Below are 21,272 nucleotides of genomic sequence, written 5' to 3' on the forward strand. Positions count from 1 at the left end.
CATCAGCCAGCTGCCTGCGTCCCCCCAGGAGCAGCACAGACAACTGCAAGTCACCGCTAGAGGCCCTGGAGTGGGACCCGGCATCCCAACTCCAGGTAGCTAAGTCCTCAGAAGGAATCACTGTTGAGCCAGTGTAGGTATTTATAGCCAGCGCCATTATTGGAGGCAGATTGCCCAGCGTACAGCTTAGCCAAACCCTTTACTTCCCTCTCCTTCCTCTCTCACAGCTTCTGCCTTCTCCGCTCCATCCCAGAGATAACCTGGGCTTCATGCTCCTGTGGCAGGTCAGGGAGGAGGCGATGGGACCTATTTCTCTGTGTGACATTGTGGACTCCTCAGATATCCTTCATTCTGTAAGAGTTAGAGTGGACCACATTAAGCTGGATGCTCCACAGGACAGCCTTGTAGGCAGAGATATAAGCCTGTTTCCCAGGCCTTGCAGCCAGCATGCTGCCGGCCAACGGGCTGCAGAACAAAGGCTGTAACAGGACAACGGGGAGGGGGAAGGGAAGGGAAAGGCATGTAATCAGATCAATCACCAGCTGGGTCCATCTGCCTGGGAGCTGGTCTCTGGTGATGGCACCAGGGGACTTGTCACATGTCATTGAAAAGCCTGCCTGTCCGGGGCTTGTCAAGCCTCAGCACCAGACACTCATTTCCTTAATAACTGGGTACAGATCCTGAACCTATAAATTTAGCTAAACTCTTCTTGACCTTTCTATATTTTTAGCCTGTGCTGCTTCTCTGGATAACGGTGCCCACGGCTGATTACTTGTTCTATAAAATACCTTCCTGTCAAGTTAAAAGGAATTCTCTTTCTCCAGCTTAGAAACCCTGTCCTCTTAATTCTAGTTTCTATGTTGGTAACAAATTCCAGTTTGGCCCTCAGCACATTCTGTGAATTTGGGGGTCCAGTGGGGGGAAGAAGGTCAACATCTTCACTTAAGTTTTTCAGCTTCAGGTCTTCATATTCTCCACCTGTCCTCACGCAGTGGCCCCTTGGGACCTCTTCCATTTTTGTTTCATTTTCCTAGACTGTTTCTGCCTCTCTTTGGTCTGTGCTGAGACACAGCCACTGAGTGAGTTCCTGACAGATGGTCCAAGTGCACCTTAAGACCACACCAACGTCTTCTGTTCCTACGACCTTTAGGGACACTTTTTTATCTCTGTGGCTTTCCCCTGAGGGCCGATGTCTTCAGCCTACTGACGTGAGCCTTTCCTTCCCACCGCAGTGGTGCTGTGGACGGGCCTGTGGGGAATTGGGGATCTCTCTGGCTTTCCCCCGAGGGCTGATGTCTTCAGCCTGCTGACGTGAGCCTTTCCTTCCCGCCGCAGTGGTGCTGTGGACAGGCCTGTGGGGAATTGGGACTCATCTCCCATCCTTGTTTGACAGTTGCCCACCCTGACTTCTCCCGTCGTATCATTCCTCCACGTTACTTCTGCCAATTTGCAAAATGAAATGCTAAGTGTCCCTATGTGGTCTTTCTTCCCAGGCACTTTTGTTCCTCAGAAACCTGTAGAAGGGAGAGTTCTGGGCTGGTCTGCAAGTTGAGGAAAACTGAAGCGTGGAGTAATTTTAGCTTCTCTCCCTGAGGTTGCCCAGGCACCTGCAGATCTGGGATTGGAATCCTTTACCCTTAGCTCTCTCTAGGGTGCCACAGTAATCCCTTGAAAGGCCTCTCATTCCTGTAGCAACTTAATTAAAAGAAATGAAAGGGATTAATAGCTGAAAGAAAGCCCTTGGTAAATAACCTAGAAAAGGTGTCTTTAGAAAAGGCTAAATCTGTTGACTGCTTCAAAAACAATTGTAACTAATTAAACAGACATGATTTTAAACAACTAGTTTTCCTATCACTACCCTCCCCGTTCATTTGCACTTGATGCTCCTACATCCGATTTTCTTTTCTAACTGCTTGTTTGGTGTAGAATTGCGATGACTAGCTTAACCTCTGGAGCCCTTACCCGAGACAGATCACTTTGACAATTTCATTATGTCACATGTCTGGGAAACAGGCAGGCAGCACCCCCTAACTGCCTGAGAAGGGGCTGCGCTGGGCTCCCTGCTGCAGGAAGATGGGCGTCTCTGGTCTCCTGGGGCCTCACTGGGTCCAGGAAGAACAGCCTCGGCTCGGGCGGGAACACGGGGCCTCCCAGGTGACTTTCAGTGTGCGCTTCTCTAAGGCTGTTCAATCTTCTCTTTCCAGAGCCTAGAAGGAGGCTCATACCGGGGAAGCTTGAAGGACCCAGCGGGCTGCCTGAATGAGGGGATGACCCCGCCCACACCTACGAGAAACCTGGAAGAAGAACAGAAAGCCAAGGCCCTGAGAGGCAGGATGTAAGTGGCTCCCCCAGTTCCACCCTGGTGCACGAGTGTGCGGTGGGCGATGGGCAAGGGTCGCAGTAGTTTGGCATCCCTTCAAGGGAAGAGATGCCAGGTGCACTAGCAGCACCCAGCCCAGCCCCCTTCCCGAGGCAGCCCTCAGTGTCTCAGCGGACAGTTTAGGATAAAAATATCGCCTGGAGACAGAGCTGGACCTCATCTCCTTGGGACCCTTCTAGCGCCCAATTCCCACTCTAACTTGCCTGTGGGCTTCCTGTGACCACTTTCTTCCAAGCAGTCACTTGGGCTGAGCTAAAGATATATTTAAGTGCTTTTATTTGGCCTTCCGGGTTCCTTCCTGTGGCCTACAACATATGATTGTGTCTCAGAGAGAGGGAGCGGTGGGCGCGCTGGGCGTGCTGATAAAGAAGCATGTGTTCTCTGCTTCCTCCCGTCGCCCGAGGCCCCAGACCCGGAATTTGGTGGCTTCTCTGTGCCGCATAGATGAAGGATTTCAGATGAATTGCTTCCTGGGTTCAGAACGGTTACAACCCTTGTGCTGGGGCCCTTCTTGACATCTCAGAACTTTATCCCTTCTGCTGCTTGGGCCAAAAATGCAGTTGTGTAGCTCCAGGCAAACCTCTTTCACGCTTAGATAATGTGCGTCAGACATCAGCACGCCGCACAGCACCTGGCCTGCGCCAGGGCACAGCCGTCCGAGTCTGAGTCCAGCTCTTGATTGTCTGGACAAAGAGGAGTGTTTGGGGTTGATGCCCTGAGGACCCCTGAGAGCCAGTCCGAGCAGTTTCCCGGGCAGCGACTACCATGAAAGTGCTCTGCTACTCACTTTGTCCTCTTGGGCAATACTGCCAGAGCCTTCTCGTCTGTATACAGTGGAGCTTACAATCCCTACCTTGTTCTGAGCGTGAGAAAACCCCAGTGATGCAACTGGCAAATGCTCCAAGAAGAAATCATGAACAAGAAAGAAACCGAGAAAGCAAATGCCCTTGAAGGTGTTAAATCCTACATCTGCTGGTGGGTCAGGAGGTTGAGCATTCAAAGTTGTGATTCTGGAGAGTCTGCACTCAGTCTTGCTGGCCTTGACTGGGGATTTTGCAGGCCGGTCACCATGGACACCCACCTGAAGAACTGTGGCTTCTGTATCTCAGAAGCCTCACTTGCTGTCGGCGTCTCCAAGGCCTCAAAAGGGTGGTCATCAGACAAACGTCTTTCTCCTCTTGTGAGGCGAAGAACAGAGCTGAAAAGTCTCACGTTGATCCCTTGGCCTCAAATCTTTCATAACTCAATTAAGCCAAAGTGGTTATCATTCTTTCTGCCCTGTGTCTATACCAGTGGTTCCCAAACTTATTTGGCCTACCGCCCCCTTTCCAGAAAAAATATTACTCAGCCCCTGGAAATTAATTTTTTAAAAAATTTTAATAGCAGTTACTCATCGCCCCCAAATGCACCTGTGGCCATCACCACCCCCCTGGATCGCTGCAGCGCCCACCGGGGGGCGGTAGCGCCCACTTTGGGAATCACTGGTCTATACGGTTGTTCAGTTACACGTGAGGGAGGCAGAAGCACAAAGAATGGGAATAGGAAGGCTGGGTTGTGCGTGGTGTTCTTTGTCCGACTGTTGTGTGCTGCCTGGGAAAGCCCTCTCGACCTCGGTGCCCCAGCACTCCAGCGCGAGCCTCTCGTAGAGAGAGAGCACCTGTAAGCCCCTTCCTGAGGGTCCAAGTGTGGCTTTGGGGTGGTCTCGCCACCAACGCACCAGAGTCACTTCCCTGTGGACTTAAGTGTGAAGATTCCTTGCTTCACGATTAAGAGGAACTTCATTGTTCTTCATCTCCTGCTCAGGTTTGTCCTGAATGAGCTGGTACAGACGGAGAAGGACTATGTCAAGGACCTGGGGGTTGTGGTGGAGGTAAGTGGATGGCTCAGGGTGGGTCTGCTCACTCAACCGGAGGCATATTGGGCCCTCGCTGGGCCGAGATGTTTTCTCTCCGGGTATTTGCAGAAATGAAACTAGAAATGGTAATAGATGAACTTGAATATGCAGGTAAGGCTTTTTTTTTTTCTTTTCCCCTTGAATATTGTAAGAGATCTAGAGGGAGGTAGGGCCCTAAACGTTGCAGCCTCTTGGTTAGAACTGAGCCTCTCACCTTGTTTTAGGTGACGTTTTGTCTCAGAGCTTTTCACTGGTGTTCAACCACGTGGACATCTATTCTTCAGAGCCGTGAGCCACCGTGACCTGCACTAAGGAGGTCACTCCTAGTGATGCCTTGGGGCTTCTCTGTGTTCTTAGATTTTAAGGAGAATGTTATGACTACCAAGAAGATGGGCAAAGGAAAAACCACCAATCATGCAAGATTGGCAGGTCCACAGTTCAGAGTCAGCTTGGCAGTAAATAAAACAGCTCTTTCTCCATAGGGGTTTACCTTAGAGGGATTTAGGCACTTGGATGAGAAAGTCAAAGAAAGTACATGGATAATTTAGATGGCTTAGAGCCCTGTGGCTAAACATCTTAAACAAATCATGTGAATGCTAAACACCGAATGTCTGCTACCTACATCCCCTGCCGGTGCCTCACATTGGACCTGTAAGTCCCCATCCTGTGAGATCTGCTGACTTAGGGTTTGTATTGCTTATCCTGAACCTTGGATAAACAAACTAGCCTGGCGTGCAAAGGACCTGAATTCTGACTTATGGGAAGTTACTCTCTTCTCCAAGGAAGGATGGGGCAGCAGCCTGCACCTGCAGTCAGCCCAGCAGTGAGGGGCTCAGGAATCTAGAGGCTGAGCTGCAGGGCAGTCAAATGTCGGTGGTGCGACTGTAAGACAGAGCACTGACTCCCCAGTGTCTCAGCTTCTCATCTGTCAGACGGGGTACATGCTGCCTATGGAACCTCAAAGCCTGACTTAAAAGCTAAAGTGAGATTATACATGACTAGAGGCCCGGTGCATGAAATTTGGTAAACCGGCAGTTGGACATCCCTCTCGCAATCTGGGACCACTGGCTCCTAACCACTTGTCTGCCTGCCTGCCTGATTGTCCCTGTCTCTGCTTGCCTGCCTGGTTACCCCCTAACTGCCCCCCTGCCTGCCTGGCCACCCTCTAACTGCTCCCCTGCCAGCCTGGCCACCCCCTAACTGGTCCCCTGCTGGCCTGGTCATCCCCTAACTGCCCCCCTGCCTGCCAGGTCATCCCCTAACTGCCCCCCTGCTGGCCTGGTCACCCCCTAACTGCCCCCCTGACGGCCTGATCCCCCTAACTACCCTCCTGCTGGCCTGGATGCCCCCTAACTGCCCCCCTGCCAGCCTGGTTGCCCCCTAACTGGCCCCCTGCTGGCCTGGACCCCCCCTTACCACTCCCCTGCTGGCCTACCCACCCAACTACCCCCCTGCTGGCCTGGTCCCCCCCTAACTACCCTCCTGCCAGCCTGGTTACCTCCTAACTGTCCTGAAGGAAGTCAGACGTCTGGAAGATGTCCGGTTGACCCAGTCTAATTAGAATATTACTCTTTTATTAGTATAGATAGCCCTTTATAGACTCTTAAGTATTAACACAGTGAGACTTATTTCTAGGCCAGATGTGTCTAGTTCTGAGCCTTTAAAGACATAGACCTCAGATTGGGAGAAGAAAGAGGGGCAGGTGACTTCTTCTTTGTTCTGCTTTCTTAGAAATTCATAGAAGTTTTGTGTCTCACTCTGCACAAGGGTGAAGTCCTGGTTGAATAGTGAGAAACCACAGGGGCACTTGCCCTCAAACTCCTGCAGAAAGGGCTGCAGTGTGGTGCTCACCCAGAAAGCTCTCTCGGAAAAACTGCTCAGCTCCTCATTGCCTCTGCCCACAGGGCTTCATGAAGAGGATAGAAGAAAAGGGTGTCCCTGAGGACATGCGAGGGAAGGACAAAATCGTGTTTGGAAACATTCACCAGATTTATGATTGGCATAAGGAGTAAGTACTACATCATCCTGGGGATCCGGGCGTCCTCGAATCCAGGTCTCTCCCGCCCTCACCCCGCATCTGACCTTAGGGCCAGGGTTTGGGGAGAGATTTCCGTCATTTACCTCAGCCTTGAGAAGTTACACAGTGCTGAAGAATGTGGCTTCCTTTTTTAAAAAAATTTATTTCATTGTTAAGGTATTACAAATAGTAGTACATATGTCTCCTTTTTTCCCATTGACCTCCCTCTGACCCCCGGCACTTGCCCTCACACTCCCACCCCCAGTGTCTTGCATCCATTGGTTGTGCTTATATGCATGCATACAAGTCCTTCGGTTGATCTCTTAGCCCCCCACCCTCCCCTGCCTTCCCACTGTAGTTTCACAGTCTGTTCGATGCTTCTTTGCCTCTGTGTCTATTTTTGTTCAACAGTTTATAATGTTCTTTATATTTGTGGCTTCCTTCTTTTATCCCCTCCCTCCTTTTAGTTTTTTCCTGGCCGAGCTGGAAAAATGTATCCAGGAGCAAGACAGATTGGCCCAGCTCTTCATTAAACACGTGAGTGTTTCCTGCTCCTTCTTCCCCTCCCCTTACACCAGCCTCACTTCTATGCATTTTTATTTTTTTAATTATTTAAATATGTTTTTATTGATTTCAGAGAGGAAGGGAAAGGGAGAGAGAGATAGAAACATCAATGATAAAAGAGAACCATTGATTAGCTGCCTCCTGCACACCCTCCCACTGGGGATCAAGCCCGCAACCGAGGCATGTGCCCCGACTGGAAATCAAACCATGACCTCCTGGTTCATGGGTCGATGCTCAACCACTGAGCCACATGGTCCAGGCAACTTCCATGCATTTTTAAATCCCTCTCTCTGTGGCTATTCCTCTTCACCTTTCTCTGAGCTGTTTCACTGTCTCGGCAGTTTGGACGATGGGCTCTTGCCACTCCATTCCCTCCTCTGCCCTTGATATGCCATTGCCCTGGTGCACCCCCAGAGTGTGGACCGTGTGTTTGTCCCCCGGCGTGTAGCCCGGCACAGCGCTCTTAGACTCAGGTTCCGTGTGAGGCAGGAGGTGTCTGAGCACCTGCCTCTGCCCTTGCAGGAGCGGAAGCTGCACATCTACGTGTGGTACTGCCAGAACAAGCCGCGTTCCGAGTACATCGTGGCCGAGTACGACGCCTACTTCGAAGTAAGCTGCACCGGCTTTGCTGGTGGGAGGGGTCGGGGGGGGGGGGAATTCAGGCTGAGACAGCCGCATTTAGAAACAGCAGCCATCATACAAGACAGGGACCGCTGCCTCGACACAGCCGTGAGCTTCTTCACTCGATTCCCAGGAGCCCCCTTGCTTGGGAGGAGCTGGGGACCTGAGCCTATGGACTGCTTTCAGAGGCCTCCGGGCTCAGAGTGATTGTGGTGCAGAGGCTGCTTCCAAAGCCAAAGCTCGGGCCTCCTCCCCAGGCCCCAGGGCAGACTGTGCCCACACTGCCCTGCACCAGCCCTGGAGACTGCCTGCTGAGGGCCCCCACCTTGGTGAGGTGCTCGCAGTCACCTCGTAGTCTCAGCTTCCGTCCCCAGAGATTCTGTCAAGCACCCGAAAATGTTTGCTCTGCCCCAGCCTGGAAGTGTGTGTTTTACTGGAGGAGAGGCAGCCATCACTTGGGAAAAGCGAGTTGAGGGCCCCAGGCTTGTTTCCTAGGAGAAGCCCTTCGTTCCCCTGGGTCCTGGAACAGGAGGGAGAACAGAATACCCATTCCTGCTCGTCCCCCAGACACGGGCCAGGACACAGGCTATGACAGGGATGGACGGGCAGAGGGTAATGATGTGTGTTCTGTTATTAATAACAAATTAGCGGTAGTGTAGGCAGTTCTGCCTCTTGCGTGGTTTGAAGATTCTAAAGCTTTAGTGGCAAGCATGATGGCCTGTCTTCCTGGCCTTGAACCCTGACCTAGAATACCCCAAGTCTTTGGTTCTGGTTCCTTTTTTTTCTAATACCACTTCCCTTGTGTTCCAGGAGGTGAAACAGGAGATAAATCAAAGGCTGACGCTTAGCGACTTCCTTATCAAGCCCATTCAGAGAATAACAAAATATCAGCTGCTTCTCAAGGTAAGAGGGCTGGGAGCCTGGGTCAGGGCCAGGGAAGGGTCTTCATGGCTCTGAGCTAGCAAACAGGTTACCTGTGGTTCTGTCTCCACCACACTATTCCATAGACTCGTGGGGGCACATGTGGGCTTCTATCTTAGCTGGCGGTTACTGTGTCTGCTTTGCTCCCAAGTAGATTGTATGCCTGTTGTACCTGCCTTTAAGGTTGGTTAATTCATTTTCTTTTTTTTTTCAATGTCTTACTTTGTCACCATCACTGACTTGGTACCTTTAAGAAATTAAAAAATAACAAGAGCATAAAATCAGAGTGGAATACAGGTGAAAGGGAAGGCCCTAGAAACCTTAGATGAGTAATACCTAAAATTTGATCATGTTTTACTTTTTGTAATGGTTTAATTTGATTTATCTTACAGAGAAGGAGGTACACAGTAGAGACTTAACTTCCCTTCCTCCCTCCCTTTTCTCAGAGTGTTGAATTTTTGCGTATACTGGGGCTTCTCTGTGATACATGTACAATGTGACTCATAGTCTCATATCCCAGCTACTACACAGCATCACCATCTCTATGGGGAAGGAATGTCTCTGGGTGTTGCCACAGTGTCTTACATGTACATGACTCATAGTCTCATATCCCAGCTACTACACAGCATCACCATCTCTATGGGGAAGGAATGTCTCTGGGTGTTGCCACAGTGTCTGTGATGCTGGGTTTTTATAGCTCTATTTTCCTAACTGATTTCATCCTCCCATACCCTTTCCCGCCTCCCGACCTACTAGGACTTCCTGAGATACAGCGAGAAGGCGGGTTTGGAGTGTTCAGAGATCGAGGTGAGTTTCCTGCTTGTGATGCTGATTGTTGTAGGGATGACTGTTGGGTGTCTGTCTCTAAAGGGGAAAGATTGGCTCTGGAGACCGAGGGTCCAGGCTGGCTCCTCTAAGACAGTAAGAGCCCCTGGCAAGCAGCTGCTGAGCAGGAGGCGGAACAGCGAGTATTAATTAACACACGGAGTTAATCCTGTCCTGGGCCAGGTCAGAGCTTAGCCCCACTGGTGTTCTGCTGTGGCCCCCAGGGACACGTGGTGGAAGGGATGGTATGTGAGTCCTCTGACATCCTTCAGAGACTGGCAGTTACAGTGTGCAGCTTTATCCATGAACCCGGGTACTATTTGAGTCTAACATACAAAGTATTTTGTTTTCACTCCCTTCCCGCCCCCAAAGATTACTCCTTAAGCGAAGTCCTTTGAGACGGTGTCACCATGGGGATTGTTTTAAGCCAGACCATTCTGGAAGGTTATTTTAGGTTAAAACCTCCAGTGTTTCACAAGCCAGGCTAAGCTGTTGCTTGGGCAGCTAGAAAACAACAGAGAGAAGAAAGAACATATAAGAAGGAGAGGGAATTGATAACCAAAAGTGGGAAGGTAGGAAAAGGGTGGGCTGGGCAGCATTCTCCTCACATGTGGTCACTGATTCACGTGTTGCCCCTGCACCGGTGACCAGCAACTTCCCCCTCCCACCCCTCACTCCCAAGAACAGACAATCTCGCAGTCCTCCAGGACCAGTGTCCTTTCCTAGGATCAAGGAACTACCAGGAGGTCCCTGCCTTCCAGCATGAAATTGCCCTGAGCTGCCAAAACCGGTTTGGCTCGGTGGATAGAGCGTGGGCAGGTTCGATTCCGGTCAAGGGCATGTGCCTTGGTTGCGGGCACATCCCCAGTGGGAGGTGTGCAGGAGGCAGCTGGTCGATGTTTCTCTCTCATTGATGTTTCTAACTCTCTATCCCTCTCCCTTCTTCTCTGTAAAAAATCAATAAAATATATTAAAAAAAAAAAAAAGAAATTGCCCTGAGCTTCCCGTTCCCCCTCCTGAGCTGCTGTTTTTCTTTCCGACAGAAAGCAGTGGAGTTAATGTGCCTTGTTCCAAAACGCTGCAATGACATGATGAATCTGGGACGCCTGCAGGGCTTTGAGGTGAGCCCCCAAGAATGCACCTAAGCTCTCTCACTGGGCCTCAGGAGCCCCGGGGGAGGCGGCTTCCTTTGAAGTCCTGTGCCCGCCTCCTCTGCCTCCTTCGCCCCATCTACTCCTTTATGCCTGCCTGGCCTCTCTGGTGCACAGGCCTCGATGCCTCATCTGTGTAGGATACCCAGTGACAGCACAGTCATAGAAAGTCACAGAGCAGTCACCCGAGCTGGAGTCAGAATTGCAGGAGGGTTGGAAAGACCCCACATTGTTTATCACTGTGGACCTGGCACTGGCCTCTTCCCTCTTCTCCTGCTTGAGGCTTGCGAGCTGTGTGAGGGGAGCAGCCTCTGTGATGGGAATAGAACCAGGGGAAAGTGGAGCACTTTTTTTGAGAGGGTGGCTCTAATTGACAGGCCTACCTAGTGGCTCGGTTAAACAAACACTCAAAGCTCTAAGACATCAGAATGCACACTTCTGTTCTTTAAAGAGGAGAATCAAATTTTAGGACAGACAGCTAGGATTTTGGTTACAGACAGTGGACTAGCCTAATCGGACTGCCATGACAAAGTACCACAGAGTGGTGGCTTCAACAACAGACTATCCTTGCAAACAGCCATTGAGCAGGATGAGGAGAGGCGAGTATTAATTAACACATGGAGTGTTTTTCTAGAACTCGAGAATCCTGTTCAACTCATTTCTGTCAACTCATTTCTAGAAGCTAGAATTCCAAACTCAAGGTCAAGGAAGGTGGTTCCCTCTGAGGACTGTGAGGAAAGGTTCTGTCCAGGCCTCTCTCCTTGGCTTGTAGATGGCCACCTTCATGTGCACATGGCATTCTCCCTGTATCTTCACATCATCTGCCTTCTGTGTCCTAATTTCCTCTTTTTATAAGGACACCCATCATCCTCGAATAGGAATCACTGTAATGGCCACACATTAACTTTTTAAGGACCCTACCTCCCAGTAGGGTCCCATTCTGAAGTCTGGGGGTTATGGCTTCAACATGTGACTTGTGGGGGATATAATTCAACCATAACAGTGAACCTTTAAAGAGCAAATTGGTTTTTCTAATTTAACTTAATAAGTGGCTGTTGTTAGCTTATACCCAAACATTATATATTAACGAAACATAATCTGTTGAGTATCAATATGGTAACATTGGAACAGACACAGTTATTGACTGGTACGTAGTTGTTGAGCGCTGTAGAGAGAGAGGTGAATCTTCCGGTCCTGTTTCCCGGTAATCCTGTCATCTAAGATTTCATTATTCCTTTTTTTGGAGAAAAGGGAAGATTTCTGAAAGTTGACATAATTAAGAAAGTAATAGCCTTTTTTCTTCTGGCTAAATTAGAAGAGGTAGACTAGACTAGATATAAGGCGGACTGGCCCATAAGTACATTTCAGAGATGCTATATTCAGCTTTGGGTTCTTGAGTTGGATCCATGGTGTTCTTGAGACAAATTCTTGTGTCCTCCTTGCCCTTCCAGCCCATCCTGGTGTCCCTGTCTGATCTCCATTGCTTTGTTGTGTCCAGGAAGTATGTGGAGGGTCTTCTTTGCTGTTCTTTTTGATAGGTTCCCAGTTGTCCCCAGTAGACCTAGGAGGAGAGTAAGAGGGACACACAGCAGCAGCATATCTGACTTCTTACACAGTGCTTCTTTAGTCATCCTAGGTGAAGTTTATACCTTTTCCCTTGGAGTTATGCCAGGGCTGAGACTATTCTGAACAAGGCAAATAACTCCTTTTGCTCTTAAACCTTGATGGCCCATGTTTTCTGAGCAAGAGTCTGGCTTGACTTTCTCTTGGTCTCTGAAGAGACCACTGACAAGAGGATCAGCATCTGATTCGCTGCCTGATTCACGTCAGACTTCACAGGAACTGTGCCCTGACCGGGAATTGAACCGGCCACCTTTTGGTACACAGGTCAATGCTCAACCAACTGAGCCACACTGGCCAAGGCAATTATTCTCTCTTTTAAATCAAGTACCACTATCTGCTTTTTTCCTCAAGCCCCAGAGAATCTGCTTTTCATTCCTTCAGCTAATTGGAAAGGATCATGAACATATTTCCATTCTTTCTGAAGTCCATGGCTTTGGGCCAGGGAGGAGATAGCCCCTTCACTTAGATTCCCTCCCTTTTAAATCCTCTAGCTTTCCCTTGAGCATCGGCAGGGCTATAACTTATGGGTCAGGCTTTTATGTCGTATTAATAGAGCTTTTAGAGCTTTCCTGGCTTGCTAGTCACCAGCTTAATATTAACTTTGGACCAGGGTAGAGATAAGCCTGTTTGGCAATGACCTTGACAATGAGGAGCCATGATCCAAGCAGAGGGAAGGTGTTTCTCAGGAACATGAAAGGAAGATGAAAGCCCTGGCCATGTAGCTCAGTTGAGTAGAGCATCGTCCTGATACACCAAGGTTGCAGGTTTGATCCCAGTCAGGGCACATACAAGAATCAACCAATTAATGTTGGTTGGCTCTAGGCACAGTTCCTGTGAAGTCTGACGTGAATCAGGCAGCGAATCAGATGCTGATCCTCTTGTCAATGGTCTCTTCAGAGACCAACAAATGGAACAACAAATTGATGTTTCTCTTACTCTCTATTTCCCTCTCTCCCTTTCTCTCTTCCTCCCTCCTTCCACTATCTCAAGAAATTAATGGAAAAAAATATCCTCAGGTAAGGATTAACAACAAAAAAAGAAGGATCACAGGCCCTGGCCTGTGTGGTTCAGTTGGTTGGACATTGTCTTGTGCACTGAAAGGTTGACAGTTCAATTCCCAGTCAGGGCATATATACAGGTTGCAGGTTCAATCCCCAGTGGGGGGCATGCAGGAGGCAGCCAATCGATATCTTGCTCTCACAATGATGTTTCTCTCTCTCCCTCTCCCTTCCTCTCTCTCAAAATCAATTTTAAAAAAAGGATTATGGATCCCCAAAAAATACCTACCAGCTTACAAAATTTGGGCATAAATCTAGGGGACTCAAACTTTACCTGTCAGCCTGTAGGAGCCTAAGACTTCAGAATTTCCTCCATTTTGAAATAATAGAAGATAAGAGGGGCCCAATGCATCAGATTAGGTGTGGTTGTGCCTACATCACTTCTGGCCACGGTTGGCTCTAGGCTCCTGGCCACTAGAGGACTCCAGGTCCTTGGCCCATGCTGCAAGGGAGCCAGGCAGGCACACTTCTCAGAGCTTCAGGCACAGAAAGGTCGCTTTGAGCTCCAAGTGTCACTTCCTTTCTATTTTCCTTCTAATAAAACATAAGAAGGGCCAGTGTCATTTCTGAACATCTCTTTAGTTAATAATCTTACCTTCCTTCTGGCATTACCCTTAGGCTGCTTCTTAGTAGTTCTGTAGCCTCCTTTCCCTTTCCGTTTCTCTTCACAGCCCTTGTGGCTGCCCCAGATGAATGGACCGGTCCTAATTCAGTCTCTTATTAAGCCCAGAGGGTTTGGGTATCACATCTGCTGTCCCTGTCCATAGAGGGGAGAATCTGTGGACCCAAAGGGCTGTGGTGGTCTCTCCATTTTTCATTTGCTTCACCCCAGCCCTTCTCTCCATCAGGGCACACTGACCGCTCAGGGGAAGCTGCTGCAGCAGGACACGTTCTACGTGATTGAGCTGGATGCAGGCATGCAGTCTCGGACCAAGGAGAGGCGTGTGTTCCTCTTTGAGCAAATTGTCATCTTCAGCGAACTGCTCAGGAAGGGCTCTGTCACCCCAGGCTACATGTTCAAAAGGAGCATCAAGGTGAGGATCCCATGGGGGTGAGAAGAGACGAAGAAGGGCCAAATTTGGGGGAGCTGCTTTCCTAAGACAGAGGCATGGAATGAGTCAGGATCCTGAACATTAAAGATCTTTCAGCCTCCTGACCTTTCGGGCATGAAGGTTGAGCATCTGTGGGAAAAAGTGACAGGGGAGTGCCCGTCTGCAGCAGGATCCTGCAGGTCTCTAAGACAGAGACCAAAGTACTTAGCTGTTGGATCCAGGGCCAAATTTTGAAACAAAAACTTCGCGGAACTGTGATATGTTGTTGATTTCTATTAAACCGCTTACATATGAACAGATCACCTTGGTGTCTTCCAGATGAATCACTTGGTCCTGGAGGAGGACGTGGATCGTGACCCCTGCAAGTTTGCGCTCATGAACAGGGAGACTTCGGAGAGGGTCATTCTGCAAGCCGCCAACGCTGACATCCAGCAGGCCTGGGTGCAGGACATCAGCCAAGTCTTAGAAACACAGCGAGACTTCTTAAATGGTGGGTCCTGGGCCTGGCTTCTAGCAGGGCAATTTCTGGCACCCCACACCCCTGAGCTTCCTTGGGTCTGGGCTTATGGTGAGTTCTGAGCCCAGATCACGTTTTATATGGAGTTCAACTTAGTTTTCAGAAACACTTTGTTTAGAATTTTTCTAATTAGCATCAGAACCTGAATGCGCAAGGGAAACAGATGGAGCATTATAAAGAAGCCCCGTCTCTCCGAGGGCAGGGATCCTCCCTTATAGCCAATACATAGGTGCCTCGTGGCCACCATTACCAGCTGGTCATAATTGGGGCAAAAGTCAGAGGCAGGCACCACCTCTTTCCCTTAGGGTCCGACATCAGTGACATGTGTCTTCCCCTTTGGTGGCCGATGGCTGGTACGCTCACAGGTTCTCCAGTGTTATCGAGAGACTAGGAATTTGGCAGATCAGTTCAAATGCCCCTTCTGCTCCCAACAGTGTGAGAGCCTGGACAAGTCCTCTCTTCCAATGAGAGGTGATCACACTCAAAATTTCAGTAATACCTTAAACTTCCTAGAACAGATTGATGACGCAGAGAATGTAGCTCTCTGTGGACCTTGCAGGAGTGCCCCTAATGGGCTGTGTGGTCTGGAATGAAGTGGAGCCGCTATCTTATTTACATCGTTTTATTTGTTTTCCCTGTGGGGATCTTCTTCACGTTGAGCTTGGTGTGGGAAAGGAAGTGTACAGGGTTAAACTAGTGGTAATCTGTGCAGTTATGAGCTTAGATGTCTCTCTGAGCAGAAATGGAGCTTGAAGATGAAGACAAAATATAACCGGTAACAAAGCAAGTCTGGAGACTCAGCAAGCACATAGGGCTGTATGTGCATACACATACACACACACACACACACACACACACACACACACACACACACCTCCCTCCACTGTGTCACCTCCTTGCCAGCACCACAAACTGGAACCTGTCAAATGATGCAAATAGAGCATTTGTTGATGTCTAGCATGGGCCTGAGTGCTGTGGGGAAAGGTTAAAGGTGACACACTAGTTGAGGACCTTTCCTTGGACCTCAGTTAGCTCATTTTGTGAAAAGGAGAAACAGTGTGCTTCGCCCACACTGGCATGTGCCATGGCGTGCCAGCCACCCTGGAAATAGGAAAACATGGCACGCCTCCCTGCAGTATCAGTTTTACTCCACGATAAGAGGTTTAACACATTGTGTTTATTTTAAAACAAATAAAAAAATTATATCGAAGGATGCCGTGACTTCTTGAGATAGAGCATGGGACTTCGAAGCAGTTTCACACTTACAGAAAGTCTTTCTGGGTCATGTCCCCTGGTCCCCCAACTATAGAATACCTTGTGGGGGGGGGAATTAAGTGACCTCTAGGTTTATTTTCATTCTAAAAAGTCTAAAATTAAACACCAGCCTAGCCCTGAGGAATAGTAATGAAAGTTGTATATAATTTACAGTGTCTGAATATACAACTGTGAATTAACACTTATGCTAATAAAATAACTTTATACAAAAAATATGTGCATATATAAAATACATTTATTAAATTTCACTCTATCAGGAATTTCTGATAGACTCTAAGCTGGAATGAGGTTTCTACATTCATTAATTCAGGACAAAAGAAAAATAAGGGAGGAGAATAAAATTGAAACCGGAAATAATTGAAATAGCGGCTGCCATCCTTTCTCTGTGCCAGGCACCATGCTAAGCATTTCACATGTATTATCACATTTAATCCTCACATCAACATGGAAAGGTAAGTACTGTCATCGTATATTCTTAAGGTGAGGAGAAGAGGCTCAGAGAGGTTAAGAAACTTGTCCAAAGTCACAAAGACAAGGACTTGAACCCAGAACTGTATAACCTAAAATTAGGTTCTTAACCACAAAACTGCAGTAGAGTTGCTAGTGTAGAACACACATTTATATGTGAGCTCCCTCACCAACAAAGCAAAGAAAGAAACAGGATCAGGTATAAGCACTGTATCCACCAGCCAGAAACAAACCCTGTCCGTAGATGCACAGCTTTCCCCATCCAAAGGCCTAAGGTATGCACATTGAGGCTGGTGGCAGAACACAGGCTCTGGAGGTGGCTTATTTAAGAACTAGAGGCCCGTTGCACGAAGATTCACGCAATAGGCCTTCCTTCCCTTGCCTGCCATCACCGGTTTTCCTCCAGCACCCGGGACCCAGGCCTTTGGTCCGGCTGCAGCAGCGAGGCTTGGCTTCTCCGCTTGGGCTACAGCAGTGAGGCTTCAGTCTTCAGTCTTCAGTCATCTTCAGTCTTCAGTCTTCAGTCTTCAGTCATCTTCAGCAGTCTTCAGTCAGTCTTCAGTCATCTTCAGTCTTCAGTCGTCTTCAGTCTTTGCTCCGTGCCTGCATAAGCAAATTAACTGCCATCTTTGTTGGATTAATTTGCATACTCATCCTTATTGGCTGGTGGACGTAGCAGAGTGACACCAATTTGCATGTTTCTCTTTTATTAGTGTAGATATAGACTCGATTCAAACATTTGAGCATCCCAACTCCATGTAGCAGGTATTGCTTTGGGAGGGCAGTCTGACAGGGCCTGCTTCACAACTCGACTTAAGTCTCTCTACATAAAGCATAGAACTGCATTCCTTTGAGCAGTCAGTGATTCAGACTTTGCCCTGGTTCCAAGAGACTTGTCTCCTAATGTTAGTGAATTATGCAACTATTGCTGGGCCAGATTATAGACACCTCAGTAGCTAAGCCCACAGAGCTCTCTCCAGGGAGAAAGGCCGGGCTCCAGCAGAGCCTGCTCTGTACTTGGACACACTCGGGAGACAAGGATGTGATGATGGCCGAGGGCCAGGCCTGCTTACAGAGTCCTGTGCAGGCATCTCAGAGCCCGTCTTTCCCTCCTGAGACAGCAAATAGGAAGACAATGTGGCCAATGTTGGGTCCTGGTGAAGTTCATACCAATCACTATAGAAATGCTCTAATAATGGGAAGTTCTCTGGGCCCCAGCTGGTAACCCATGGAAGTATTTGTTACAGCAAATACTGATAAAACCAGCATTATCTGGCCAGTCCTTGATGTCGTCATTACAGAGTTTGACCTCGGTGGCCTTTGACTGGCTGTACCTCTTTAGGACTCAGACCTTGGAACTTTTTTATCTTAAACTCAGTGAAACAAAGCCCACGTCATTTCTTTCAAATCAGCTTTTCCTCTGTCTCCTTGACAACCCTTCTCCCAGTCTCCAAACCAGTGTGACCCTCGATTCTTGCCTTCTTTACACCCCAGGCAGGGTTGGAGTCTAGTCTGCCTCCAGAACACTTGCCAGACGAATCCCTTCCACATGCCCACTGCTGCTGCTTGAGTTGGGCCTCTTGCTTGTTTCTGTCTCAGCCTCTCCAATCTGTCCTCCCAACTGCTTCAAGGTTAATGTCCTCTAAGCCTGGCTGTGGTGAGAGAGTCTGAATTTAAAACGTTCACATTCATGAATCCAATCACTTTTCATGATCTTCAGAATCAAATCCAGACTCATGAGCCTTGGCTTTCTAGGTCGTTCGCACATGGCACCTCTGCCTCCCCCACCTGCTTCACCTCCTCTTCCATGGAGACCCATGGCCCGGTGCTCCACATAATGGTTCCATCCTGTCCCCCAGGCACACGCCACACTTGCTTCCTTCCTGCAGAGCCTGCACGGCACAGCCTGACAGCCGGACCTCCTCTGAAGTTCTTTATCGCCACCACCTGTACACAGGCACCCACACCACACACTCCCTCCTTTCGCACAACACTTTGCACCTCACTACTTGGGCTTTGTATTTTCGTTATTCAGGAAGGTTTCTTAGTTCTCACAGTAGATAAGTTCCTTAACAACAAGGGTAGTGTCTTCCTTCTGTATCCCCATTGTGCCTGGTATGGAGCCCGTACCTAAGAAGCTCCCAAGCCCTGCGGGATCCCCAGAGCTCAGAGTAACCGTCGCTCTTCTCTGCAGCACTGCAGTCGCCCATTGAGTACCAGCGGAAGGAGAGGAGCTCGGCCGTGATGAGGGCCCCGCCTGCCAGGACTCCCCAGGCCAGCCCACGGCCCTACTCTTCCATCCCTGTGGGCTCTGAGAAGCCCCCAAAGGGCTTCAGCTATAACCCGCCTCTGCCACCCCTGAAGATATCTACCTCCAATGGCAGTCCAGGGTTTGACTACCACCAGCCTGGAGACAAGTTTGAGGCCAGCAAGGTAAGTGACAGCCCATGGGTCCCGTCCTTGCCAACCTGAGGGCATGGCCTCAGGGCTCACTGTAGGAAGTAGCATCTTTTTGTGCTGATCATTTGAGCAGGAACAGCCCACTAGATACGGACTAGTCTCAATTATTCTTTCTTCTCTGCAAGTGGAGTGTGTTAGATCAGTTCCCTCTGGCTCAGAAACTGTGCTAGATATGGACTAGTCTCAATTATTCTTCTTTCTTCTCTGCAAGTTGAGTGTGTTAGATCAGTTCCCTCTGGCTCAGAAACTGTGTTCAAGAGCAGTAGTCATCAGCAGAAACTCCATAAAAGTGTAAGGTGTTACCATAGTCGCAATTATGAAAACAGGTGATTTACACCAAATAGAGAGTTGTGGTGTAGGTCACCTAAAAGGCACCACTCTGGTGTTTGACATTTTAAAGACATTGCCTTTTCTAATGATGAGCTGCCGAAGTGACTCACAGTTCTTCACCACCCACTGGTTAATGTGGCAAGAAGTCACTCGTGTGTGTGAATGGGGAAGCCAGTCTTGGATTAAACACTTATCATTGATAATCCATCATGCAATCATCACCATGAGGACAGCCACAGACGTAAGTGTAGACTCAGTCTACACAGTTGCTTTCATCCCACCAGGTAGTAGGAGCAAGAGAACAAATAGGAAAGATGAGGAATTAGGGAATCTGGTTTCCATTCCAATTCTGCAACTCACTTGCTCTAGAACCTCAGCAAGTTAGTGAATCAGATTAGGCCTCAGTTTCCTCTAAAACTCAGTGGGTCGTTGAATAGGAACATTTTGGTGTACATGTTCTGATTTTATTCTTTTTACCTAAATTATCCTATATAATAAAGAGGTAATATGCAAATTGACTGTCACACCCGTGCACAAGATGGCTGGCAGGGAAGGGCAGTTGGGGGTGACCAGGCGATCAGGGGAGGGCAGTTGGGGGCGATCGGGCCGGCAGGGGAGCAGTTAGGCATCGATCAGGCTGGCAGGCAGAAGCGGTTAGGGGCAATCAGGCAGGCAGGCAAGCGGTTGGGAACCAAAAGTCCCACATTATGAGAGGGATGTCCCAGATTGGAGAGGGTGCAGGCTGGGCTGAGGGACACACACACACCCCCCACCTCCAGTGCACAAATTTCGTGTACCGGGCCTCTAGTTAGATGACACTGATTTTTTTTTTTAATTAACAGTGTCTGACTTCAGTTCTGTATTAGAGTAACTGTACCGATCTATTTTATCACATCACCTAGAAATGATGTTCCATCTTAAAACCCCCTGCTCTTGTGCATAAGTTGAAGTCACATTGGCATTTTGTCAAGCTTTTTGAAGAATTTCTGGCTCTCACCATGCTCTGTGAGGCAGTCAGGCCTCTCTGGGACTTACCGGTCTGTCTAGAAGCAACTTCCCTGGTGGAGAGCCATGTGAAAAGGCCACAGAGGCAGGGCCTCTGCATAAATGAGAATAGGGGAAACTGGAGGAGTTCTGTCCCCACAGGAGTTGGGGCAGGATAGGTCATGACCTTGCCCTTGAATTAGGCAAATGGCTCATTGTTACTCCTGTCTCAAGAAGGGTCAGAATGTAGGAACAGAGTAAGACCAATGTTTTTTCAAAAGGAAGAAAAAGGTGTATCAAAGGGTCTGTGTTCTTTCCCCTTGGGGTTATGACCTCTAGCTTGACCTTTGCGCTGACCTCACTTTGCCCAGGTGCTCATGGACCCCTGTGCCAGTACCATGCTTTTCCTTCCATTAATCAGAGGACGTAGTCAGGAAGGTTGCATGCTAGGGAGGGGCTTGCAGGTGGAAGGTGTGTTTACATCTTTACCTAGGCCAGCAGTATCTCTACCTGTTCACCCTTGATTATACAAGGTGTTCCCCCAAAAATGCATACACACTTTAACACCTGATTGCTCAGCTTTGAAAATGAAATGTATTTTAATAAACACTGCCTTTATCATTATTCAAAGTGTGTGTATACATTTTTGGGGGGACACCCTATATGTTGTATGAAACAAGAGTATGTTTATGAATATAATGTCATTACTCAAAATCATCTTCCCCTGCTAGTGGGAGGGTGGGCTTTTACCCACACAGGATGCAGAGCAGGCCGTGTGCCCCAGCCTTCTTGTATCTGGGTCCCTCTTCCTGTCTCCCAGCAGAGTGACCTGGGAGGCTGCAATGGGACCTCGTCCATGGCCGTGATCAAAGATTACTATGCACTGAAGGAGAATGAAATCTGTGTGAGCCAAGGTGAGGTGGTCCAGGTCCTCGCCGTCAACCAGCAGAACATGTGCCTGGTGTACCAGCCTGCCAGCGACCACTCGCCCGCGGCCGAGGGCTGGGTCCCGGGCAGCATCCTGGCGCCCCTCACCAAAGCCACGGCGGCGGCAGAAAATAGTGACGGGAGCATCAAGTAAGTGCCTCGGTGGCTTCCCCGGGAGAGGAGTATGTGGATATAAAAAATTCCA

At 48.9% G+C, this 21,272-nt stretch overlaps 1 protein-coding gene across 16 annotated transcripts in view; it reads left to right on the forward strand.

Annotated features, from left to right (window-relative positions):
- The window catches only part of KALRN (kalirin, RhoGEF kinase), a 586,523-nt gene that overhangs the window by 522,390 nt on the left and 42,861 nt on the right, over nucleotides 1–21,272 (forward strand). For 15 of the 16 annotated variants that reach the window (XM_005873113.2, XM_005873115.2, XM_005873109.2 and 12 more), the window contains 12 exons: nucleotides 2,205–2,335; nucleotides 4,184–4,250; nucleotides 6,179–6,282; nucleotides 6,759–6,828; nucleotides 7,378–7,464; nucleotides 8,287–8,379; nucleotides 9,154–9,204; nucleotides 10,266–10,343; nucleotides 13,903–14,088; nucleotides 14,425–14,596; nucleotides 18,561–18,799; nucleotides 20,961–21,217. In XM_005873113.2, the coding sequence (XP_005873175.1) occupies nucleotides 2,205–2,335; nucleotides 4,184–4,250; nucleotides 6,179–6,282; nucleotides 6,759–6,828; nucleotides 7,378–7,464; nucleotides 8,287–8,379; nucleotides 9,154–9,204; nucleotides 10,266–10,343; nucleotides 13,903–14,088; nucleotides 14,425–14,596; nucleotides 18,561–18,799; nucleotides 20,961–21,217 (1,535 nt within the window). The remainder of the gene's footprint in view (nucleotides 1–2,204; nucleotides 2,336–4,183; nucleotides 4,251–6,178; nucleotides 6,283–6,758; nucleotides 6,829–7,377; nucleotides 7,465–8,286; nucleotides 8,380–9,153; nucleotides 9,205–10,265; nucleotides 10,344–13,902; nucleotides 14,089–14,424; nucleotides 14,597–18,560; nucleotides 18,800–20,960; nucleotides 21,218–21,272) is intronic. The other variant, XM_005873110.2, reaches the window with a different exon arrangement.

The sequence above is a fragment of the Myotis brandtii genome, unplaced genomic scaffold (genome assembly GCF_000412655.1).
Source record: "Myotis brandtii unplaced genomic scaffold, ASM41265v1 scaffold4, whole genome shotgun sequence".
NCBI classification, from domain to species: domain Eukaryota; kingdom Metazoa; phylum Chordata; class Mammalia; order Chiroptera; family Vespertilionidae; genus Myotis; species Myotis brandtii.